This window comes from Harpegnathos saltator, unplaced genomic scaffold (assembly GCF_003227715.2).
Source record: "Harpegnathos saltator strain DR-91 unplaced genomic scaffold, Hsal_v8.6 scaffold594, whole genome shotgun sequence".
NCBI lineage: Eukaryota > Metazoa > Arthropoda > Insecta > Hymenoptera > Formicidae > Harpegnathos > Harpegnathos saltator.
In genome coordinates, this window is record NW_020230420.1 from 1,324,920 (window position 1) to 1,347,168 (window position 22,249).

The 22,249-nt window shown below is 50.3% G+C and overlaps 1 protein-coding gene across 1 annotated transcript; it reads left to right on the top strand.

Moving 5' to 3' along the window:
• The first annotated feature begins 1,126 nt into the window (after positions 1–1,126).
• On the top strand, positions 1,127–21,865 carry LOC105186319 (organic cation transporter 1). The gene is made up of 10 exons (XM_011146419.3): positions 1,127–1,404; positions 7,933–8,539; positions 9,071–9,439; positions 17,639–17,897; positions 18,217–18,308; positions 19,034–19,237; positions 19,485–19,725; positions 19,853–19,984; positions 20,720–21,074; positions 21,350–21,865. Exons 2-10 carry the CDS (start codon positions 8,414–8,416, stop codon positions 21,684–21,686), a joined length of 2,115 nt encoding a protein of 704 aa, XP_011144721.2. The 5' UTR covers positions 1,127–1,404; positions 7,933–8,413; the 3' UTR covers positions 21,687–21,865.
• Positions 21,866–22,249: the final 384 nt, after the last annotated feature.

Sequence of the window (22,249 nt, forward strand, 5' to 3'; positions counted from 1 at the left end):
AGCGATCGGATCCGCGGGACGGCTGAGAGAGGAGTCCGAGGGGGACGGGAAGGGGGGCCTCGAAATGATAGATACGAGGACGGGATAACGCGCGGACCCCTTGCATCCACACTGTAGCCTCAGTTCCAGTTCGCGATGGAGGCTACTTGCTCCTTTTGGTAATAGGTAGTGTAATAGGCGCACACTCCTCGCTTTCCTGGAGTCAGGTAGACAGAAAGAAAGAAAGAAGGAGATTAAGAGCAGGAAGAGAAGAAACGAGACACGGGGAGAGAGAGAGAGAGAGAGAGAGAGGAAGTGCGCGCGGACGAGGTAAAATATAGCCGGGGGAGAGAAGAAAAGCGAAGAGAGAAGAGTTCGCGCAACAGAGGGTGAGTTGGAGGAGGACGCGGCGAAGAGAGCGCAGTAAGGGTAAGATAGGGCAGGAGGAGGCGAGAGGGTGTGACTGAGAGGGGGAGGAGGACAGAGCGAGTGTGTGTATGTGTGTGGCGAGTAGGTGGCCGTCGAAGCAACGACGAGAAGGAGACATTGGTGGTAGAAGACAGCGGGGGGATAGATAATAAATCGAAACAGGGACATCGTGCGGATCAGTGTCCCGAAGAGGCACCGGGCAACCTCCGATCCCGTCCTCCGTATCTCGAATCGAGAGAGCGTGTTCCTTGCTCTCAGCCCTTCGGCCTCGCGAGCGCGCTTCCGGCAAACTGGTGGTGCTCACGTGCGGGGGATGATGACGATGACGCGCGGTGGTAAGCGACGACCTAGAGGAGCGTTATTTGCAACGAAGCGCGCGTAATACGTACACGTCGTCATGGCAGAACGGAGGTGACCGGATGCCGGGCGGTGCAGTGATTCGATTGATTCGCTGAAGAGTGTTCGTGGCTTCCACCGAACTTCCGAGTGCCGCGTTAAGTGCGCGTAAGTGTGCGTGCGTGTCTCACTGCGTGTATATGTGGGTGCTTTCGTGCTCGCGAGCGAGCTGCTGTACGGTTAAATTTGTTAGACTGTACACCGTCATAATATAAAGTAACGCGCGTTTGTGTGCGTGCGACTGGCGAAAGGAGAAAGGAGAAAGGAGTGAAGGAAGGAAGGAAGGAAGGAAGGAAGGAAGGAAGGAAGGAAGGAAGGAAGGAAGGAAAGAAGGAAGGAAGGAAGGAAGGAAGGAAGGAAGGAAGGAAGCAAGGCGGCGAAGTCTCGGCTGGCTCACCGGCGGTGGTGGTCCATCGAAGTGAGAGCATCGTCGTCATCATCGTCATCATCCTCGTCATCAGCCCCATCTACGCGCTGTCGCATTTCAATCAGCGCAACGCAGAGGAAGCGGCGGCCGGACGCGCGCGCGCGCTTCATCGGGGCTTTCTTAGATTCCCGTGGTGGGCAGGAAATCGCAGGGTCGCAGGGTGATCGATATCGGTAAGATCGAAGGGTTAGTCTATATAATCGAAACAATGGAGAGAGTTGTCTTTTTGTCTGATTTACGTAGCCAAGATAAGCCGAGTAAGAATTTTACGAAGTTCCTTCCGATTCAGTGGTTGGGGAGAGTTTATTTTCCGTTTATCAGTTTATAAGAAAGGAAAAAGAACGTGCAAACAGTCTTGCTAGCTGAGGGAAACTCTTCCAGGTAGAGGCAAAGTTTCCTTGTGTTTGCATTTCCTTCCTTGTATTATGCGGCGCGTCCAATCAGTTGATCACGTCAAAGAATCGACGTCATAGTGAAGCACGTCATCCGCTACCATTTCTCTTATCTAGGCAGGGCTATTATACTATTGCCGGGATAGAGATGACCACATCCTTAATTTCACCCAGATTAAAATTTTGCCAGGTGCGAAGACGCGTGCACGGCTGATTGATTCTCGGAATCAATTCTGACGATTGATACGTATTATCCCCGAGATTCCACAGAGCGCGATGTCATCGACGCATTTGTCGGGAAAAAAATTGATGAGATTCATTGGCAATAGCAAAAAACAAATTAGCAAATTACAACCGTTTGCTGTTTCTCAATATATTTTCAAAGCACGTGCAACATTGCAACGGATCGATACATGTATCCTCATTTAAAATGTATCACTTGGCGCACATTACTTTCGTCGTGATAAAATAGGAAGTTTGGTAAACCCGATTACAGGGCCGATTATGCGTTTCCTGTTTTGCGTGTTTTGCGCGTCTTATGATTAAAACATCACGCGAAATGCATCGTTTATAATACATGAGTGAATGTAAAAGTTTAGTTGCCTTCGCCTTATCGGGGAAAACATTTGATCAAAGTTTCATAGACTAAATGTGTATCTACGGGATATGTCGCATCTGCGTCTATAAACAAATATTATTGAGATCATCGCACATGTCCGTCGTTCTCGTCGTCATCATAACGCTCTTGAGCACTTTTAAGAGTTTTCGCCCGTTCATCGAATGCCATCAAAGAGCAATCGTGATTTTCCTCGATGTTTCATAACATTCGTCGAGAGTAAATCTCAGTTTACTTAACCCCACAGATTTCTTCTTTCTCGAAGCAATATATATATATATATATATAAGTCGCGAGATTATCTATCCAAATCACACGACTATCGTGCTACTACGAAAAGTGAAACTGAGCGCAAAGAAATGCGTAGCGAGCTCCGCAGAATAAAGAAAAGAAGAAAAGAAATAAATATCAGATATCAGAGAAATATAAAAGAAAACAGATACTAAAGATCTAGAAGAAGGAAGAGAGAGAGAGAGAGAGAGGGAGAGAAAGAGAGAGAGAGAGAGAGAGAGAGAGAGAGAGCGCGCGACCTCAGCGAAGTCGCGAAATGTCCTACGCTACGAGAATGTCCAGAAGGAAAAGCGACAAATGTCGGATAACACGAGAGTGCGAAAGATAAAGCATAGAGCGCGAAAGAACGAGGAGAGCGCGCGCGACTTTCGTGAAATCGCGGGACGTCCTACGCTACGTGAGAACTACATCTAAGGAACGCGACGACGCGAGTCTAAGAGGAATCGCGTAGGCGCGCGGATTCGCGTGCATCGCGCGAGGCGCGCAGACAGAACACGGCCGAGTCGCGCGCGTTTAAGGAAGGAAGGAGAGGGATGGCCAGAGAGAATGCGAAGGCGTGCGAAGCGGAATGACATTGTTTGCACCCGTGACGTCACTCGTAATTGTAACGAACAATGAGAGGCGCAAGTGTGCACGCGTTGCGTGCGCTCGCGCGAACGGCGTGCCCCGGGGTCTAGGATTACCCGACGTCAGCGGCTAGGCTGGTAAATAGAAAAAGCGCCATGGCGAGCGACCTCGGCGGTTGCAGGTTGAAGGAACCACGCGTGTGTCTCATTAGGACTCGGGTGTACGCAAGTAGAACGGGCAGCGTTGTAGTTTAATTCATTGTCTGGAGACTCGCCTCGTTTCCGAGCGTTTTAGAGCTTTCAGAGCTGAGTCTCGTTTGGTTAAGATTTTTTATTGTCGACCGATAAATTATCGTGGCCCGAAAAGTTTTATTATAGGAACTTGAGATATTCCTCAAGACTCCATCGCTCGTCATTCGCTCATAAGTTGCTGACAAAGCATACGAAATGTCTCAGGTCCCGTGCGCGTTTTGAGTTTCTCGATAAATTAATCCTGGCGAAATAGGCCAGGATCGCTGGAGGATCCTAATCGACGAGATATATCTCGATCGAGAGCGACGAGAGGGACGAGAGCGCGAATTTGACTCATCGACAAAGCTGAGCAAGGCGAATTCGCGTTGCAGTCGCGAGAAATAACAAATCGCTAAAGCCAACTTGTGACATCTTTCGCCGCGAACTCCCCTCTGACGGTAATAAAAATGTGAATTATGGCATTGTACATTCAAACAGGTCGAGGATATGTTATTGTCGGCGCACAGCAGCACATCTGTCACGCCACGAAATTACACAAAATTCAGACACGTTATTATGCCGACGGTGATGTCAGCTTGATTATGAAACTGTTAGTTCTGGCTTATAAATCTGTAAACAGCGAGGTACTTCACATCGTCAGAATTTTCGCAGATTGGCAGGAACGATCACGCCACGTTCCGACGAGACTCTGATAATGAGCGCTCTCTCAATGAGAGACGGCAAACAAAATTTGCAACATTCTGCGTCTGCGAGACCGTCCTTATCGAATCCTTGGGCAGAAAGGGGACTTTCCGACAAGAAAATAGAACAACACAGGAGAAAGAGAAGGAAAAAACAGTCGCACGAGGGAGACAGACGCGAGCCACGCGACAATCCGATCGTCGACGACGATTTCGTGACGATATCAATTTATCAACAAGCACGTAGACATGCGACTCTGACGGTTTCATCCAGCTATAATTTATGCATATCCTACGATATGTCATTATACAAAATTTTAAAATTAGCCGAGGAATACCTCGACGAACGAAATTACGGCCTGAAATAGCGCGAATGCCGTTCGGAAATGCAATTTCATCATTTCGCTTACAAAAAGAACTAACATCTCGCCTTGCCGAGTGCAAGATATAATTATCGAACGATCAAGGACTCGTGTTTCTTGTGATGAGAAATAAATTATATCGGATACAGCGAGCAAGATGTTATAGCGAGTAACAGGAGCTCTCGGTTAAAAATTAATTGCACATAATAAAATACGAGACGATTATGGTAATCTTTCTTCTCGGGGCCGTCGGTTAATCGCTGAGCTACGTCGTGTAGATGTGAGCGATATGAGCAATAGTTGTAACTGCATGAGATTTCTATTATTCCTGCTTGCGAAGTGTAAAGTTGTAAAGAGTTAATGATTAACCTGCCCGCAATGGCGCGCAATCATCATAATTTACGAGCGGGCTGCACGGAAATGTGTTTACTCCCCTCTGCCTCTTGTCGCACGGACTGTAACGTGCGGCGTAGAAATGTCGCCTGTTATTATTTCTATCGTCGTTCGATAGGAAGGCGAGCATTTTTCACACATAATGGGAGAGAACTACTGGCTCGTGTCAGCGGTATGACGTTGGCCGTTGGTGGCGGCGCGAACCTCCTCCTCCGGCAGCGAACGCGTGCGGATTTGCGAAAATCTGCTTCGCAACGTTTCCCGCGCGTTTCGCCGTGGGAAACAGCGTGACTCGCCACGTGAGAATAACAGAATATATTTTCTTTAGGAGACCCGAAGACGCGTCGTTACTCACTTCCATTGTCTAGCGGCGCTTCTCTCGCGCCATTCGCACATTTTCCGCCCGCTTCGCGATCGCCACAGCGATTACTTTTAATTGCGGGTAACCGATCTAAGCGCGATCTAAATGCGACTTCGGTTAACAAGCGGTTCGCGATAACAAGAGCGATAAGAGCGCGCGATCTAAATTGGAAGATCGAGATTTTTAAAGCACGACCGTGCGATCTCGTGATCGCTCGGAACATTCTGCCGTGGTCAGTTATTCGACACATGCTGTCGCGATTAGAGGCCATACGGAAAAGGATGAAAACTCTCGTGTGACGGATGTGAGAGATTAACGCTCCGAAGAAGTAATCGCGCAGATTTCAAGCGTTCGAATGAAATCCAACGAAGATGAGAGCTCCCGAAATTATAAGAGCGGCAAGAGAATGGTCGCGGAGCAAGGGCAGTCCCTGTCAAGTTCGCACGACGCGTGCGAACGCATCGATATCTCCGGATAATGAAGCGGAGAGTCGTTGGGATTCTGTAACGATGAGGATCGCGTGTTATTATAATAACAGTCTCAAGCACGATCGTCCGAAAGATCGTATCTTCATGGCCGCCGAGTCGGCAGAGGCGAGGAGAGATGAATCGCGGGCTGAAAAGTGCGCCTCTTCAGAGGGAAAGCCTGCGCGGGCTTTAGCAATAAAAAGCCTTTCTTCATTTCCCCCGTGTCGGGGGAAAAAGAGAAAAAGAAACAAAATGTGGGTCATCGCAGGGAGTTCCTTTTGTTTTCGCTGCCAAGAGAGATAATCTCGCGCGCGCGTGCGCTGCCGTTTCGCGATATTTACTCTTATCATTTCTAACCGGTAACCGCGATATCAACCCGCGGGCGTTTTTCCTCGATAACCGTTTCGCGTATCTGGCACTATTTTTCCGCGCTGTTTTCCGTTTTCACGGCGGACGCATACGGAATCAATTCTTACGTCAGTTCGCCGCCGTCCGGCGTTATTATTGTCATTATGAGACTTACCGCGCGAGTTGCACGCGGAAACTAGCGAATAGCGAGTAATATTCGCGACAGATGAGCGATAGCTATAAAGGGAATTTCGTTTGCAGAAGAGAGACCGAGGAAGGGAGAGAGAGAGAGAGAGAGAGAGAGAGAGAGAAAGAGAACGAGAGAGAGAACGAGAGAGAGAGAACGAGAGAGAGAGAGAGAGAGAGAGAGAGAAAGAGAGGAAGAGAAAAAAGAGAGAGCGAGAGCGAGAGAGAGAGAGAGCAAGAGAGAGAGCAAGAGAGAGAGCAAGAGAGAGAGCAAGAGAGAGAGAGAGAGAGAGAGAGAGAGAGAGGAAGAGCGACAGAGAGAACGAAGTGGCGAGGCGGACGAACGTTCGGAGACTGCGGCGAGGCGCTCGACGAGGAGCGACGGCGGCGACTCTTGATCAGCCGCGGGAGGAGGTGGAGCAGCGACTCCGACGAAGATGATGTTCGGTAGGGTCAGAAGAGAGGAGGTCTTCTCCGGCAATGGCTGATCGCTGCGGCCGCGATGCCCGCGGCGTTCGAGCCGCTCTGTCGCTCTAGGACGTGGACGTGGAGAAGCAGCAGCGGAGGAGAACTTGCGCGACGAGAGAGAGACATCGCGCTCTCTCGCGACGGCCGGATCCAGCGGGATCTACGCGCTCTCGTGATCGCGATCGTGACGTGGTGGGCGGACGCGGAGCTTGAACGGAGGATGAAGGGACAGTCCCTCGGGCCGCGAAACTAGATGCGTTGTCGCGAGTGAGCCGCGAACGGTGCCGAGACGCGCGCGCTTCCAGTCGCAGCGAGCCGCAACGAGCGCGGAAGAGCGCGCTTTGCTGAGTGAACGAACGCACGCATGCACGCGTCCGAGAGAAAGAGAGACACGAAGACCGCCGCGAGAGAGAGAATCAAGCGATGTACGCGCGTCACTTCCGTAAACAGAGCGGGGGTTAGTGAACGTCGACGTGGTGAGAGTGCCGCGATCGTGTGTAAATCGGTATCTTCAGTGGAAGTAGTTGACGTAAGTAAGGCGCGTTTCATCGAACGACCGCGGGGAGAGCTCGAGGGCCGCGCGCGAGTGCACTCTCGATGACGCTCTTGAGACTGCTCGAGGCGATCGCACGGGATAATCCCCGGCTCTGCTGCGGCGACCGCTCGCGGGAGGCTTCATGTGTCTTCGTCGACTGACACAAGGCGCAGGTCGAGGCGAGCGAGGAGGTGAGAGAGCGAGGAGTCGCGCCGTAAGTGAAAACAAACCGTCCGTGGCCAGACGCGCCTAGTTCCGCGTCCTGAAGAATCCGGACTTCCTTTTCCCCCTCCCTTTCCCTCTTTCTCTCGAACCTCAGAATTTCGCGATCAGAAGCACACCATGACCCGACTCGGCCGCGGAGAAGCAAACTGATCGACGAGCTGCATCGTGATTGTGACTTGGCGCCCTTCGGGCGAGCCCTCCGGGGGTTTCTTCTTCGTCGGCGCTGATTGGACTCGACTGATAGCCGTGCGATATGAGACATGAGATGCGACGCGATCGTATGACGGACGTCCGGCAGAACGCTCATCCCAGCCCGATGCAGATCAGCGCGGTCCCAATCGGCCGCGACTCGTTGAACTTAATCGTGACCTTGGCGGTACCGTGCGTGACCTTGGGCCCCGTGTGCCAGGTGACGCTCGCCGCGTCGTAGCACGCGTCCGAAACGTGGAAAAGCCGTCGCGCTCTCTCTCTCTCTCTCTCTCTCTCTCTCTCTCTCTCTCTCTCTCTCTCTCTCTCCTTCTCTCTCTCTCTCTCTCTCTCTCTCTCTCTCTCGAAACAGCACGATTCGGCTCGCCGGGGGCATATCAGAGGGAAACAAAGGGGCAGGAGGACGAGGAGGCGGAAGAGGAGGACGAGAAGAAGGCGGAGAAGAAGGAGGAGGAGGAAGAGACGCGAGGGGGAGGGCAGGCAGAGCGCGGCAAGAAGGAGGGAAGTTTCCTCCTCGGTGCGTCGGTGCGGACGAAGGGGGCGCGAGAACGTGCGTTTGTAATTCGGCGTGGCTGCCTTCGAGGATGAGCGACGGCGGTCATGCCGTGTAATTCGAAGGTGTACCACGCTACCGTCGCATCGTGCACGATCGTCGCCGTGGTGGCCGTCGTCGTCGTCATCGTCGTCGTCGTCGTCGTCGTCGTCGTCGTCGTCGTCGTCGTCGTCGTCGTCGTCGTCGTCGTCGTCGTCGTCGTCGTCGTCGTCGTCGTCGTCGCCGTCGTCCCCGTCGTGGTGAAGCTGTTGAGACGCGGCAAAGCGCCATCGCCGGGAAGATGAGTTCGATCGACTTCGACGAGGTGCTGGTACACGTGGGAGAGAAGGGCCGATACCAGAACATCATGTACTACTTGCTATGTATACCCGCCACCTTGCCGGCCGCCTTCTTGGCGTTCTCGCAGGTAGGTTGTACCCTTCGCAGCTACCACCGTCTCGACCGACGAGCGTTGCGCTCGGTTGCGCGCGGGGATCGTTGAGGCATCGAAACAGACTAATGGGGGTTGCTGTGATTTTGCGTAGTGATAGAAGGGCGCGTTGAATAAAGAATCTCGAGGAGGAATGAGAGATATTTGTTAGTACTTTAAATCAGTTTTAAAGCACGAAATTATTATTTGATCAGACGACGAGTTTACAGTTACGGGTCTTGTGCAGACGGGTTGTGTTAATTTATTTGGCAAGAAATACGGTAATATAATGAACGTTACGCTGCTAGTGGACTCTCTGACGAAAAGATCCTCCTCCACCAGGGTCGTCAGGGGCAGGATCGAACATTGCGAAATTGACGATATTACGAAATGCTAAAGAGTAGACACGCGCGAGAGAGAGAGAGAGTAATTCAGTCTACTCCCGAGGCACTCTGGAGTTTTCGAGGTTTATATTACTCGCGGGCTCGAGTTACTTGATCTTAATTAAGACTCGCGATTGTGAAACAGGTGTTCGTGAGTGCCTCGCCGGAACACTGGTGCAGGATACCGGAGCTGGAGAATCTGACGGATTTGATGACCTTGGAGGACAGGAAAGCCCTCTCGCTGCCATACTCGGTCAAGTCTGACGGCAGGAGAGTCTACTCCAAGTGTGAAATGTACGATGTGAATTATACGGAGATCATCGATTCGTGGCTGCAACGTGCCAGTCAGCACAACGCCACCGATGACACCTCCACGTCGACCATGTCTTCGTTGTTTCATCCACCGAGTCGATTGCCGTCACCGCCGGTCAGTAGTCCCGATTGGCCGGTCAGCGAGTGTCGATACGGATGGGACTACGACACCAGGGATTACGATAGCACCCTTGTGACCGAGGTAAACTCGACTTTCTCTCTTTCACCGCCGAGACACGCTCGTACTCGCCGGGGAAACACGACAGCGATCGTGTACGCTGCTCTGCCACTGTCGAGGCGACACTCATTTCCTGATAATGAGGCATTTGAGGCGTTCACGTCACGTGCTGCGAGTGGGCAATGATGGTTCTCGGGAGGAGATAAGATGGCTCTTAAAAAACAAAGATCTAAGCATCGATTTTTATTTCGATATTTTTTTCGTTCACTTATTTGGAGAGAGAAAGAGAAAGGGAGAGAGAGAGAGAGAGAGAGAGAGAGAGAGAGAGAGATAAATATATATCGAAAAAAAAAATTCAGTTCGTGTGACTTGAATTGAATTTTCTGTTCCTTGGAGGCCAGACGAAAGCGCAGCTGTACAAGAACAAGAAGATTTCCGTGGAAGTTTTCCATTTAGTCAATAGTTCTCAGTTATTCCTCAAACGAGCTTTGAGGCAGCCGAATGTCCTTAGCCAATTAAACGAATTGAGATTTGTTCCCCGCAAGAAAAATACGATTCAAAACGCCAAGTCTTTGTCTTTGTTTTGAACAAAAAAGTAGTATTCCAATTAAAACGCAATCAGACTGCAATTTCATGTCCGCGCGGCTGTTTATTTCGCCCCGAAGCTGGCCTCGAGGTGGATATCATGCCAGGTGTCCGCGACGACTTGGACATTTTGCCAAGCGGTAAATCGATCATCATAATTCCGTAATTCGAATATATCGAAGAGAGATAGTCTCTCATATTTATCCTTATGGATTATGCGACTAGCGAATCAGCGGGTACTCGTCTCCTCGCAGACACGCGAGAAGGAGAAAGAGACGATTCCTGCGCGCGTGCGAGTGGGCCGCTCTAACGTAATCTCGTGCAAAGTGCGCTCGACGATTTGCTTAATATTCCTTGAGGCATTAATCGTCGCCGGTGTGTTTTTTCCCGTGCGTCTAGAGTCGGATTTCACGACCCATTTTGCCTTGGCCTTTGTCTTCGCAGCATGCACCGGCGTTTGTGCCGCGCGATATGTCGCGCGCCGCCGTGCCGTCCCGTTCGCAGAACGAACTTACGTGTCTTCCTAATGACCGGCTCCCCTGCCTCCGACCTACGGATGATCTCGACTTTCCGTGAAGTATTTGCCGGCGATGACGAGAACGATTGGCGCGAACGAATTGAACCGCAGAGCGCGGATTACGCGCGATTACGCCCGATTAAGCGCGTGATCGTGGGACAAAACGATCAACTGTCGGCTACAAAGTTTCTCCGTATCCGTCGGACTGCACGGCTCATTTTCTATCGCGACCTGTGATCGTGGTGATCGCGAATTGTTCGTGTCACCTGCGATAGCTCACACATTTCTTCTGTACTGTACTGTACTGTACTTTTTCGCAACGAAGGAGAACTCACGACTCGCGACGGTGGAGAAACAAAGAGAATCAGGGGGATCGAGACGAGCTAATGTTATCAGGAATATTAATGATAATGTACGATAATATATGACAATATATGGATATTTTGGGGAGGGGGGGGGGTATCGGCGACAAAAGGCGATAAGAAAGGAGTCGACAAGTCTTCGATTGCCGAAATCATCGAGGAACTTACGCGTCGCGTAAGTTGACGCGCAAGCACGCGGTGCAATTTTTCCAACGTAACGCGAGGTCAAGAGGGCGTCGAATTAACATCTTCAACTGGCAGCCGCCGCTGTCTACGGCTACCCTAAATGATTCGTCACATCCTCCGTCTGTGCCGGGTCATCTCGCTGAAACGAAACTTCGCGAAATCTCGCCTCTCGACTCTGTCATCCGAGAAGAAATTTGGAAGCTGCAGCTTCCGTCCGTCGTCCAGCGCGAAGTGAGACTCGACGGGGCGCGCGATTTTCTCTCGAATCCCGAGGCAGACCGCTGGTAAATGCACAGCTGCTAAATGTGGAGCACGAGTTATCGTACTATTCAGATGATTTTGCCCGCATTTGTAGCGCGTTTGTAGCGCGCCAAACAAATTTCCGCTCTGTCTTCGCCGCGAAACGACGTACACAGAATACGACGCGAATTAAGTTCGCGTTAATCCGCATCAATTCAATACCGAGTATCGCGTTTCTGAAAGAAGTCACGGGAATTCTGTATACGTGCCGTATTTGAATACTGAAGAAAACAACTGGGACGGCGGATAAACCGCGCAGTCACGTGGCAGCGTCGTAAGTGTTCATTAAGACATTATTGTCTATTAAGACAGCAGGGATCACGAAACCGCAGGTCGAGGATCTAGGCGCGTTGTTCCCTCCTTTTCTGTCCAATTCTATCAATTCGATTACACTGAGAGAATTTTAATTTCATCAAGGTAGCATCGAGAATGGATGGATGTAGATGTCGATTTATCGATACGAACGGTTTTGTTAGACTGAAATTTGGTTCAAGACATTTTCCGTCGTTAATAAAAGCTGCAACATGGCCTGATGATGACGATGATTTTTTGCATGAAATTATGTTGCGATGATAAGGCTTGGCGAGGCACGTACTTCGCGAAGTAGCCGATTGTAAAGAACCTCGCGAGCTTGAAATAAAAATCTAATGGCAACGAGTGGGGGGGGGATATTATCTCGGAATCGTGTATTGATAATATTTATTCTGCATATCTAGTCGCGGTTATTAATAATCACCGAATATTCGTATTTACGACGCTGGATAAATCTGATAAATCAGTATATTGTCGCATACTCAGTATGTATATGCATATTATCACAAGCTCTTCAAAATATCTGATAAGCGAGACATTAAGCCTATTTAGGCGATATCACGTTCATTGTATATTTGCTCGTTCTGTTCGCCCTCGGACTCATGTTTGCACGACCCGTCGTTTTTATTCAGCGCGATTCGCGATTACATGAATTACAACCCTTGCATTTCCGCTCATTCAATTAATCATTCGCGAAATTTATTCAAGCGACGTGAAATATGACGAGCCGAATTTAGCCCCCCCCCCATCTCTCTCTCTCTCTCCTCTGCGGCGAGAGATTTAATTTAATGCGATTTACGTGGAAAATAAATATCGCGCATCTGCATGCGCGTCGCGACATCGCTACGCCATTATCGAGTTTGCGAATTTAAATATCGCAGGCGCGTTGCACTCTCGCGGGCTCGTTGTCGCGAATTACGACGAATTTATCGCTGCACTCAGCGACAAAGATCCAAGCCCGAATCGAGACGGGCTAAGCGACCGCGACGGCGGTTCGATCCGTCCCGGTCGACATCGCCGTCAATGAACGATTCATCCTGCGGATTGCCGAAATTGCTCGGGAAAATTGCCAGCTAGCTGACGTTTCTCATTGACGCGACGGATTTCTAAGATCCCGCTGATCGTCGCTGATTCACAGCGCGAGCACAGGCCGAGAATCGTCAACAGGTGAACAAGGTTGATGAGCGAGTGACTGGCCGATAGGTTGCAGCTCTGGTGGCGTCAGCAATTGCCGACCAATTTACCTACCCCCGCATCCGGTCATGTGATATGTCACATCAAACGCCTCGCGCAAACTACTAGCTCTCTTCATGCAGAGGGTATATGTTCCTACGTACTTAGCCGCTGCCGGATTCAACGTGACAAGCTTCCGTTTCTTTTTTCTCTCTCTCTTCCTCTCTTTCCCTCTCTCTCTCTCTCTCTCTCTCTCTCTCTCTCTTCCTCTTTTCCTCTTTTTCGTTCGCACTTTGTCGCTCACGAGTCGTCTGTTTCCGAATTAGTCGCATCTTTCATGCGCCCTCCTCATGTGAATTTCCCTTTGTCAGGTCCTCGCGAGTGACGCGTCTCCGAAGCGTTTCCCCAACACGATTTCGAAGATGACACCACTAGGTGTGTGCTGAAACGACAACGTACAAATTGATGGCGTGGATTCGTTTTCGAAGTATTTGTCATTTTGATCTCCGGCCGCGAGCTCCGATAAGAAGGATTTACGAGACGCGGATTGTCCTGCGCGACAAATGGCCGCGCATCTGATCGGAAAAGATATACTTCCCCTCGAGATAGTTATCTAGGGAGTATCTCTCCGCGGACGTGTTTGTCAACGGGCGAGAGAACGTCGCGCCGCGTCGGCCGTTAACGAATAAACGCGTGGGCGGCTTCGCCGGTACACGTTTTGCTTCCGATCCGATGATTTATCGTGCTCGATTTAGGAGCTTCGCTCTAACGACACCACGCCGCACGAGACCGCGGAAAGGGTCATTGTCTTTTCCGTGTCGACATGTGACGGAGCAGCAACTCGCCGAAGACGAGAGACCACCACGCGTATCTGTCACTTCCTGTCCCCGGATCTGACTTGTACCGGCCGGTACAATCACAACCCGTGTTGCACAATCTGTCTGTTCAATTCCCCATCGATTTACGCGTCGAAGTACACGACGATACTTTGAACATCGTGACACACAAGTGACGCAGAGAGCTCTCGGAGAGAAGAAGAGAAAAATGAGACAGAAACATCGAGACTTATCTTCGACTCGTCTTCGTAAGACTATGTGTAATTATCAGCGGCATTTCAGTTGCTGCGGGCTCGGTCTTACGTGTCATTCGTCATTAAGTAACATTTGCTGCAACAGCGTTTAATAGCGCAGGCGGAAGCAAAGATACGCTGGCGTGTGTTCTTTCGTTCGTCGCGGGAACGACGATTTTCGACTCGTCACAACATAATAACGCCTCGTCGTCGTGCGACGCGGCGTTAACAGTGCAAATAGATCGTAAAGTTACTTCTCGCTTGCTTTAGCAAAGTTTCACCGGGACACGCGTCGTCATTATGAATATCACGCGGACCGACGAGCAGCTTAATGAATTATAAATATGCACGGACACGCGCGAGAGAGCTTGAAAAACGCTGACTTTAGGTTGACGTTTCAAGTAAATAAAAACACCGGCTGCTTGCCTCTCTCTTTCTTTCTTTCTTTCTTTCGTGTTATCGCGAGAAAATACGGGAAAGACTTGCCGGTTGCCTTTCTCAATATACGAGAATAATGCAACAGTCGTGGAAATGGAGAAGTCTTCCCCCGCGACGAATCTGTCCGTTCGTGCGGTAGTGGACGCGACAATTTTTTCCAACCGCACGATCGACCATAAAAGCCGCTCTTTAAATTCACGTCCTGAAAAATAAAAGCCGCTCCCGAGTTTCTTGCGTCGAGCGGGCGACGTGTTGGCGAACGTGACCGGTCAGAAAGCGATGACGATGAAGAACGGAAAACGGAAGGACAGGGTTTGCCTCGATGACACTTTGCGTCATGAGTCTGCGTAAATCCGGAGCGAGTAAATAGGCGCGGCTCGCACGCGCAGCCGCCGCATAGATGGAGAGCAGAGTTGCAGCCGTAGACGAAGTGTCGTCGCACGGCAGGCAGCTTGAACGAGCTGCTTGAAAAAATTGAATCTCGGACGGCTCAGATCGGCAAATTCGTCGTCGGCGGTGACAAACTTTTCGACTTCCAAGAGTTGCGCAGTTCGACTTGTAATTCGGTAAAGCAGAGCTTCCTCCTCGCGGCTTTTTCTCACGTTCTTCACACCTCGCTGCGCGAATATAGACTTTCGTTGTCGAAAACCGTCTGACCGTCGCGGTACCTTCAATTGCGAAGTCGAGCTCGCGCGCGCACAAACAGCCGCGGTAACGTCACCGCGGTCGTGCATCAATGATTTCGAAGTGCCTCAGGGTGACAAAATACACATCAGTGCCATCAGTGTCCTTATACGCGCATGCACCGGCCTTGGCGATAACTCGATAGCATCATCAGCGGCTGCTCCCGTCTTTGCGCGCAATTTATCCTTTTTGCGTTTCGCGCAGACCGCGAAAGCCCGTGAGTGGTAATTTGCTTAAATCAAACTTCGTGTCAAAGCCATTAAACACCCACCGGCAGGCTTTATTTGCCGAGGCTAATAGACACTCGATTGGGATGCTCGAGAGTGCTCATCGATTCGGCGCAGCGCTCGCTACTCGCTAGCGTGCGACTCCCGTGCGTTGCTTTTACTGATAACTCGTTAAATTGCATCCTCTCGACGGAGTGCATCGCGTTGCTGCAGGCCTCCGGAGGACATAGTCTCGTTCTCATGCCTCGCCAGGGAGACGATTTTCAAAAAGAACGCGCGGACAAGAGGCTCCCATCGTCCCGAGCCACGCACCATCTCGTAATTGTTCCGCAAACACGAAGGGCAAGGGGGAGGAGGGAAGATCGGTTCTCCCCTCAAGCACGGAGTCTTACCGATCGCTAATTGCTCATTAAGACGTGGCTACACCGAACAATCCGCGCGTCGTGACTCGCAAAAAGCGCATTATCTTCCAAAAGCATCGCTCACGCCACAAACTCGCGCTCAGCAAGATGTTTGCGTCCGGCCAGGAGTCGCGCTCGAGAAGAACGAGGATGATTTAGAGGGGGAAGAAGAGAGGGAGTAAAAGAGAATGATACATCGAGAGACCGTAAGAGAGAGAGAGAGAGAGAGGGAGGGGGGACTCTAGAGGGTGCGGGGAGGGAGGGGACCGGGTTCCTCCTGTCAAACGAGGGTGATGGACACCTCTCACTGTGGGAGCTTACCAATACACCTTGGGGGCCTTCGGACACGCGCATACACGTGCAAGCGCATATGAGCGCTCGCGATTTACACGTGTGAAGCTCCGTACAACTCGCACACCGACACGCGCGTACCCCCCCTGCGCCCCCGCTCGCGATAAACACGCGAGCGCGTTTACGTCGGCAGCCTCCTGCGTAAACGCAACGAGATGAAACGCCCCCACCATTGTACCGGTCCAGCAACACATCTCTCTCTCTCTCTCTCTCTTTCTCTCTCTCTCTCTCTCTCTCTCTCAGCTTCCCTTCGCTGCTCCATTCTTCAGCGTACGCGCGCTCTGTCGCCGATGCTGGATTGACGAACAAATGACGATCGGCCGAGTGACGGTGACGCGTGTGTTCACACGTGTGCGAGCACGCACTCCGGTTTGCCGCTAATAGCGCCGCACGTACGCTATACCGGGCGGTTGTACTGGGTGCTTTGTGACAGTTGCTTGTTAAATCTCTGCGTCAAATGCCGCGATAATAGATGGGCTCTTCCCGTCGGACGTTATGTGCTTTGGGAGTTTTTTTTTTTGGCATCCCGGGAATCACGCCCGAAGTCGTAAAATGAAATGTCCCCCGAAGCCTTTGTCGTACAGATAATTCCCATTCGCATTTAATTCGAGATTCGGGAGCGAAATTTTCGTAGACTCGCGCAACGAGAAATAATTGTCGCCCATTTGTGTCCCAGTTTTTAAATTGTAGCTCGGCGTAGCTGTGTTGAGTCGTCGTCGTGTAGTATATCGAGCGTGTCGAATTTCCACGTTCATGCCTGAGCACGAGCTCTGTTTTGCGCGTTTAAAGACTGCCTTCAATTCGAGCGAGTGAGCGCAGACACTCTCGGCTTGTCGTATCTCTCGCATTCTCTCACACCGTGATGCAAATCTTACGAAACGTGTCAATCGCAAGTTCTCGTGAGACCTCGGGAGCTGGCGGGTCATGAAAACCGCGGACTCGCGGTCTCTCGGCGGCCGCAATTGCCAATGTGTCACATTGCGCATTGCGCATCGCGGATATATGTCTACGTAGGAATAATGATAACTGCTGCGATCGGTGCAATGACTCCTTCGGGTTAACTGCGATATCACTCACCCTCTTGAGTCGTCATACGGTCGACTTTGTATTCCCTGTAATCTCGTTTGTGTTGCGTAGCCTCATTTCAACTTTTCCCCCATTCGGTAGTTGCGTCGTGCAAAGAGTACTTCTCGATCGAACGATGAAAATGTCGGAGACATGGAGGGATTAACGAAAGCGCGCGTTCTCCCAGCTCTTTTCGAGCAATTATCATGAAATGAAGATTATCATGAGGATTATGTACATCTTTTAGAACTTTCTGTTTTTATCGTGGAAGAGAATATATTCAAAGCACTTGTCATCTTTCGTGTATGAATGACGTAAACGTAATGTTACGAGCGTTTCTTTTTCTGTCTTTTATACAGTCCATGAAAAGTTGTTTACTTTTATTTGTATTTTCTCTATAAGAAAATTGTCATTTGTCTACTCTGCATGTTTTGCAATACTGACAGCATCCTTGAGTTTATATTCTCTGCGGTTGATTCGATCGATAGTTTTACGTCTCAATGCGCCAGCTCGTGCTGGCGAAGTAGTTTAATGGCATTCTACATCCACATAGCTAGACCTGGTATGTGACAACAGCTGGTGGCCTTCCACGTCGACCACGTTCTTTTACGTCGGCAGTCTCTTCGGGAACGTTGTGTTCGGTTGGATCGCCGACAAATGGGGCAGAAGGACTGCCTTCTTCGCCATCCTGTTCCTCGAGGTGATATTCTCCATCGCCACGAGTTTCAGTCCGAACTACGTGATTTACACGGCGCTGAGGACTGTGAATGGTCTCTTTTTTCCTGCCATTTACCAGATACCTTTCATACTAGGTACGTAGCGCAACATGCGTGAATCATCATCGGCTGACACCACCTTCGAATTCTCGATAGAAATGTACATTTTTACAGACACTTACAAACAAGTAAAAAAATAAATTCACAAACAGATAAAAATTTCTACAAATATTTTCTCGAGGGAGAAGTGTAAAAATCTGTCGAATTGCTATGCGGCGCATGAATCCGCGAATAATTCCAAGGACGAATAAAGTACATTCGAGAGACTAGCGCTACGAATGCGACGCTAAATAGAAATATTGGAACGCAAACGTTGACGCAAAACGACACTCGTATATGGCGAATTTGGTTGCAGCTCTCGAGCTGATGGGACCGCGATATCGGACATTCGCCGGCATGGTAATCTGCATGTTCTTCGCCTCGGCGATGTCTCTCCTAGCGTTGCTGGTAAGTGCTGTCGTTCGTAAAATACGCAGGCCCGCGCAGGATGCGCGAGAGGAGCAACACGCCTACAGCCCGAGAAATCTCCGGACTTTGCGAGCGTCTCAACAAGCGTGCTCGCGTTATCGCGCGACGCGCCTCTCGCGCGTTTATCGCGCGGCGGCTGAGCGGAGATCGCGTTGACAATAAATTCAACGCGAGGGTGCAACGCGGATCATTTTGCAAGCGATCCATCAGCGTGTATCATACGAAGCGCGAGCGTATGCAAATGCGAGTGGTCGGTCACGTTCGCTGCATGCAAATAGAAACATTCTGCATTCAGATGTCTCCGAAGCGAAATGCGCTACCGAGCACGCAGATAAATTCTGAATGAAGTCTTCACGTCTGTGTATTCGCTCTGGTAATAACAGACTTGGCAAAATTTCCTATTACAAACAAGTGTCTTCAAATATTACAGAGAGTATGGAAATAATCAAGTGAAAAATTGCGATTCAACTGTAGAGAGGAAATATCAGACAGAATTTGCAAAATATCACGGACAGATTTTCTTTCTACTGTAGCTTTTGCAGTTGACAATAAATGGCGAATCCGCTCCGTCTCATTCCCTGGTTTTAAGAATAAATTGTAGTTTACTTACGCACGTAGAGAAAGAGAGAATAATCTCTGTATAATACAAAAGTGTCATTTCAGTCGAATGTTCAGTACATGCTTCGATATTATCCTTCTGTTAGGGTTACTTGTTAAGGCACTGGTACACCCTATCGTTAGCCACGTCGGTGCCGTTTATTCTTCTCTTCAGTTACTACTGGATCATCCCCGAGTCACCGCGGTGGCTTCTCAGTAAAAATAGAATAGACGAGGCGGAGGTGATCGTCCAGCACATGGCGAAAGTCAACGGCAAGACAGTGCCGACGAATTTTCTCAGGAAGATGGAGGTAATTCCAATGTTCTCGAGCGTGCGAAAAATCGCGCGATACGACTGCCGATTTGTGATCGTTGTTCAGTTTGCCCCTTCGGCGAATTCTCCATCCTCTTATTTCGTCGTGAGCGTAAACGTGCAATTTTCACATTTTGTGAGGCGTTTGCTCGTATTTTTCAGCATACGCCATCCAGTATATCTCCCTTGACAGCGGTGTAAGTAAGGGCGGATCACATGAAACCATACGAATATCTTGCTTGCAGGTGGAAATATTAAAGAGACAAGGGGTGTCGTGTAACGGTAAGAACACCAACGAGAGTAACATCGAGGTGGACAGATCGCCACCAACGTCTGCGACGCCCATGGACCTGATCACGAATCCGAACATTAGGAAGAAGTTTTTCATTCTCGCCTTCGATTGGGTGGCGAACGCGGTGGTGTACAACGGCCTGTCCTACAATACAACGAATCTGGGTGTCTCCGATTATCTGGCCTTCTTTATCGGTAAAAGCATCATTCTCGGTGAAGCGAGGCACGCGAGGCGCAAACTCCCCGCGCCGTCGCGCGCGGGGCCGAGTAGAATCTTGTCGATTCCGAAGGAAATAAGAGATTTCTCTCACGTTTGTCGCAGGCGGCATCGTCGAGATCCCGTCTTACGTTCTCACGTGGTACGCGATGGATCGGCTGGGCAGACGATGGGTACTGTGCCTGACCATGCTGCTGGGAGGACTCGCATGCGTATCCTGCATGTTCGTACCCGAAGGTACACTGCTTCGTCGATTTACCGTCTTAGCCCGAGATCGCAATCTCTCAGCAGACTCGTATGTATGTCACCCGGAATAATGTCCGTCGGGATTATTCCCACTGAGGTGCTGTCGGCAAGTTGTCGCACACGAATCGCGCGCGAATTCCTCATTAAATCTGCAGCCAATCACTCACGCCCAATAGATCGCAGAGTATACATATTTGTTAATAAATAGCGACGAGTGGAAACGGCCACAAGTGGAAAAGCGCCGCGCTCCTCAGCTTCATATTATTTGATTATAACCCGCCGCGGGATTGAATAAAAGTATTAAGTTGAATCGTGCGTCTGCGTCACGGCGGCCCCAACGTCATTAACTTATTGAATTCGTCATGATAGCGACGGTGATATCACACAACGTAAGCGGGAATTATCGTTTCGACGATTGCTGCACCGACGTCACAGGCATCCATGAGTAAACGTTCGACCTGCTTAGTAAATTAGTATCGCCCTGCACGCGTAACTTCGCTCATCAGAAGGGAATCTATCGTGAAATTCGCAGAGTTCCGGCTGCTGCCAGTGACGAGAGAGAGAGAGAGAGAGAGAGAGAGAGAGATGGGGAGGGGGGCAAAAAAAATTGACGAAATACCTTTTCCTCCCCATTTTAAGACATTCTCGCTTTCGTCGTGGCAAAGGATTCGGACAGATTCCGCAAGTTTCACCCTTTATACACGAGATCGACCTTTGTCGCAGCAGATGCGGTCTGGGTGACGGTGTGCTTGGCGATGATCGGAAAGTTCGGCATCGCTGCGTCCTTCGCCGTCTTCTACGTTTTTGTGGGGGAACTGCTGCCCACCGTACTGAGATCCCAAGCGATGGGCATAGCCTCGTTCATCGCCGGCATCGGCCTCCTTACCTTTCCCTACATCGTTCACCTAGCGGTCTACTCGAGGGTCCTTCCGCTGATCGTCATGGGATCACTGAGCGTCGCCGGCGCACTCACGTCTGTCTTCCTACCGGAGACGCTCAACATTCACTTGCCACAGACGATCGAAGAGGGTGAGCTCTTCGGGGCTGATTTCAAACTGTGGTCCTGCCCGACAATATCGAGGTTAGTCGCCTCAATGGCGCAGATTTCGACCGTTTTTTTTTCCTTCCAAACGTTTTCTTTCCAAGGATATCAATTAATTTGTCGTAAGATCTCAAAGAGAATTCGAGTCAGCGATGACTCGATGATAAGACGAAGGGCCACGTCACCTCTTGGCTACTACTTCTCGAAGAGAGTTTCCGTATAATTCAATTCACGATATCTCCCGGCTCCGTTGTTAAATTGCAATCGGTCGGTCTCTTCATTCTTCTCACGCACGAAATATCCCCGCGCACTAGGAGAGGTACAGGCAGAGTCGAGACCGTGCCCCTGAGGTTTCTGGTGAACGGCAAACCGGGCAGCCGCTCGTCTACCTCGAAGGTTGCGACACAGGAAGCCGCGACTACGCCGGAAGGTGAAAAGCCAGCTGCCGTGCTGCCTTCGAAAGAAGAAGAAGGGGCGAAGAACTTAAGTACATCCAAAGAGGAGCTGACGGACGAGAGCTTCGTCGAGACTGTCGTCGAGACTGTCGTCGAGACTGTCGTCGAGCCGAAGACGTCCAGCGCGGTGGTGGAGGTGAACGTATGCCTCCAGAATGAGGCGACGCAAGGAGACAACGAGAGACAGTCTTATTAATTAGCACCTTACCACGTGTGTGTTGTATTATAATTACCAGTATAGACACGCATTGTATTTATTTTTCCATTTATTATAATGTACTTCTCCTTTGTAATACCTGCCTTGTGTGTCAGTGTGTGTTTGTCGACTAAGACGGTTCGGTACTTGTTTCCCCTCAGAGTCGCAAGAAAGTACTGCTAACTGTCGTCGCGCGATGCGTGCGTGCGTGCGTGCGTGCGTGCGTGCGTGCGTGCGTGCGTGCGTGCGTGCGTGCGTGCGTGCGTGCGTGTGCGTATACATTGCGTGTGGATAGAGGATTAACGCGCTCGAGAGATCCGTGAGACTTTTAGAGAACGTAACGCTTTCTCTTTTTTTTTTATGTTTCCGGTTAGATGTCGATATTTTGCATTTTGTTCTTGCGTCGTTAGGGATGAGTCTCGTTATGATTTTAGTTAGACGAAATAAAATATCCTAGTGTCTCTATTGAAGGTTTGTGTGGGAATCGTCTGTGCGGAACCTTGGCGATCGATAGTTTTTAAGCCCGAGGCTGCTCAATCGCCGAAATGGAGAGCAAGGCTATT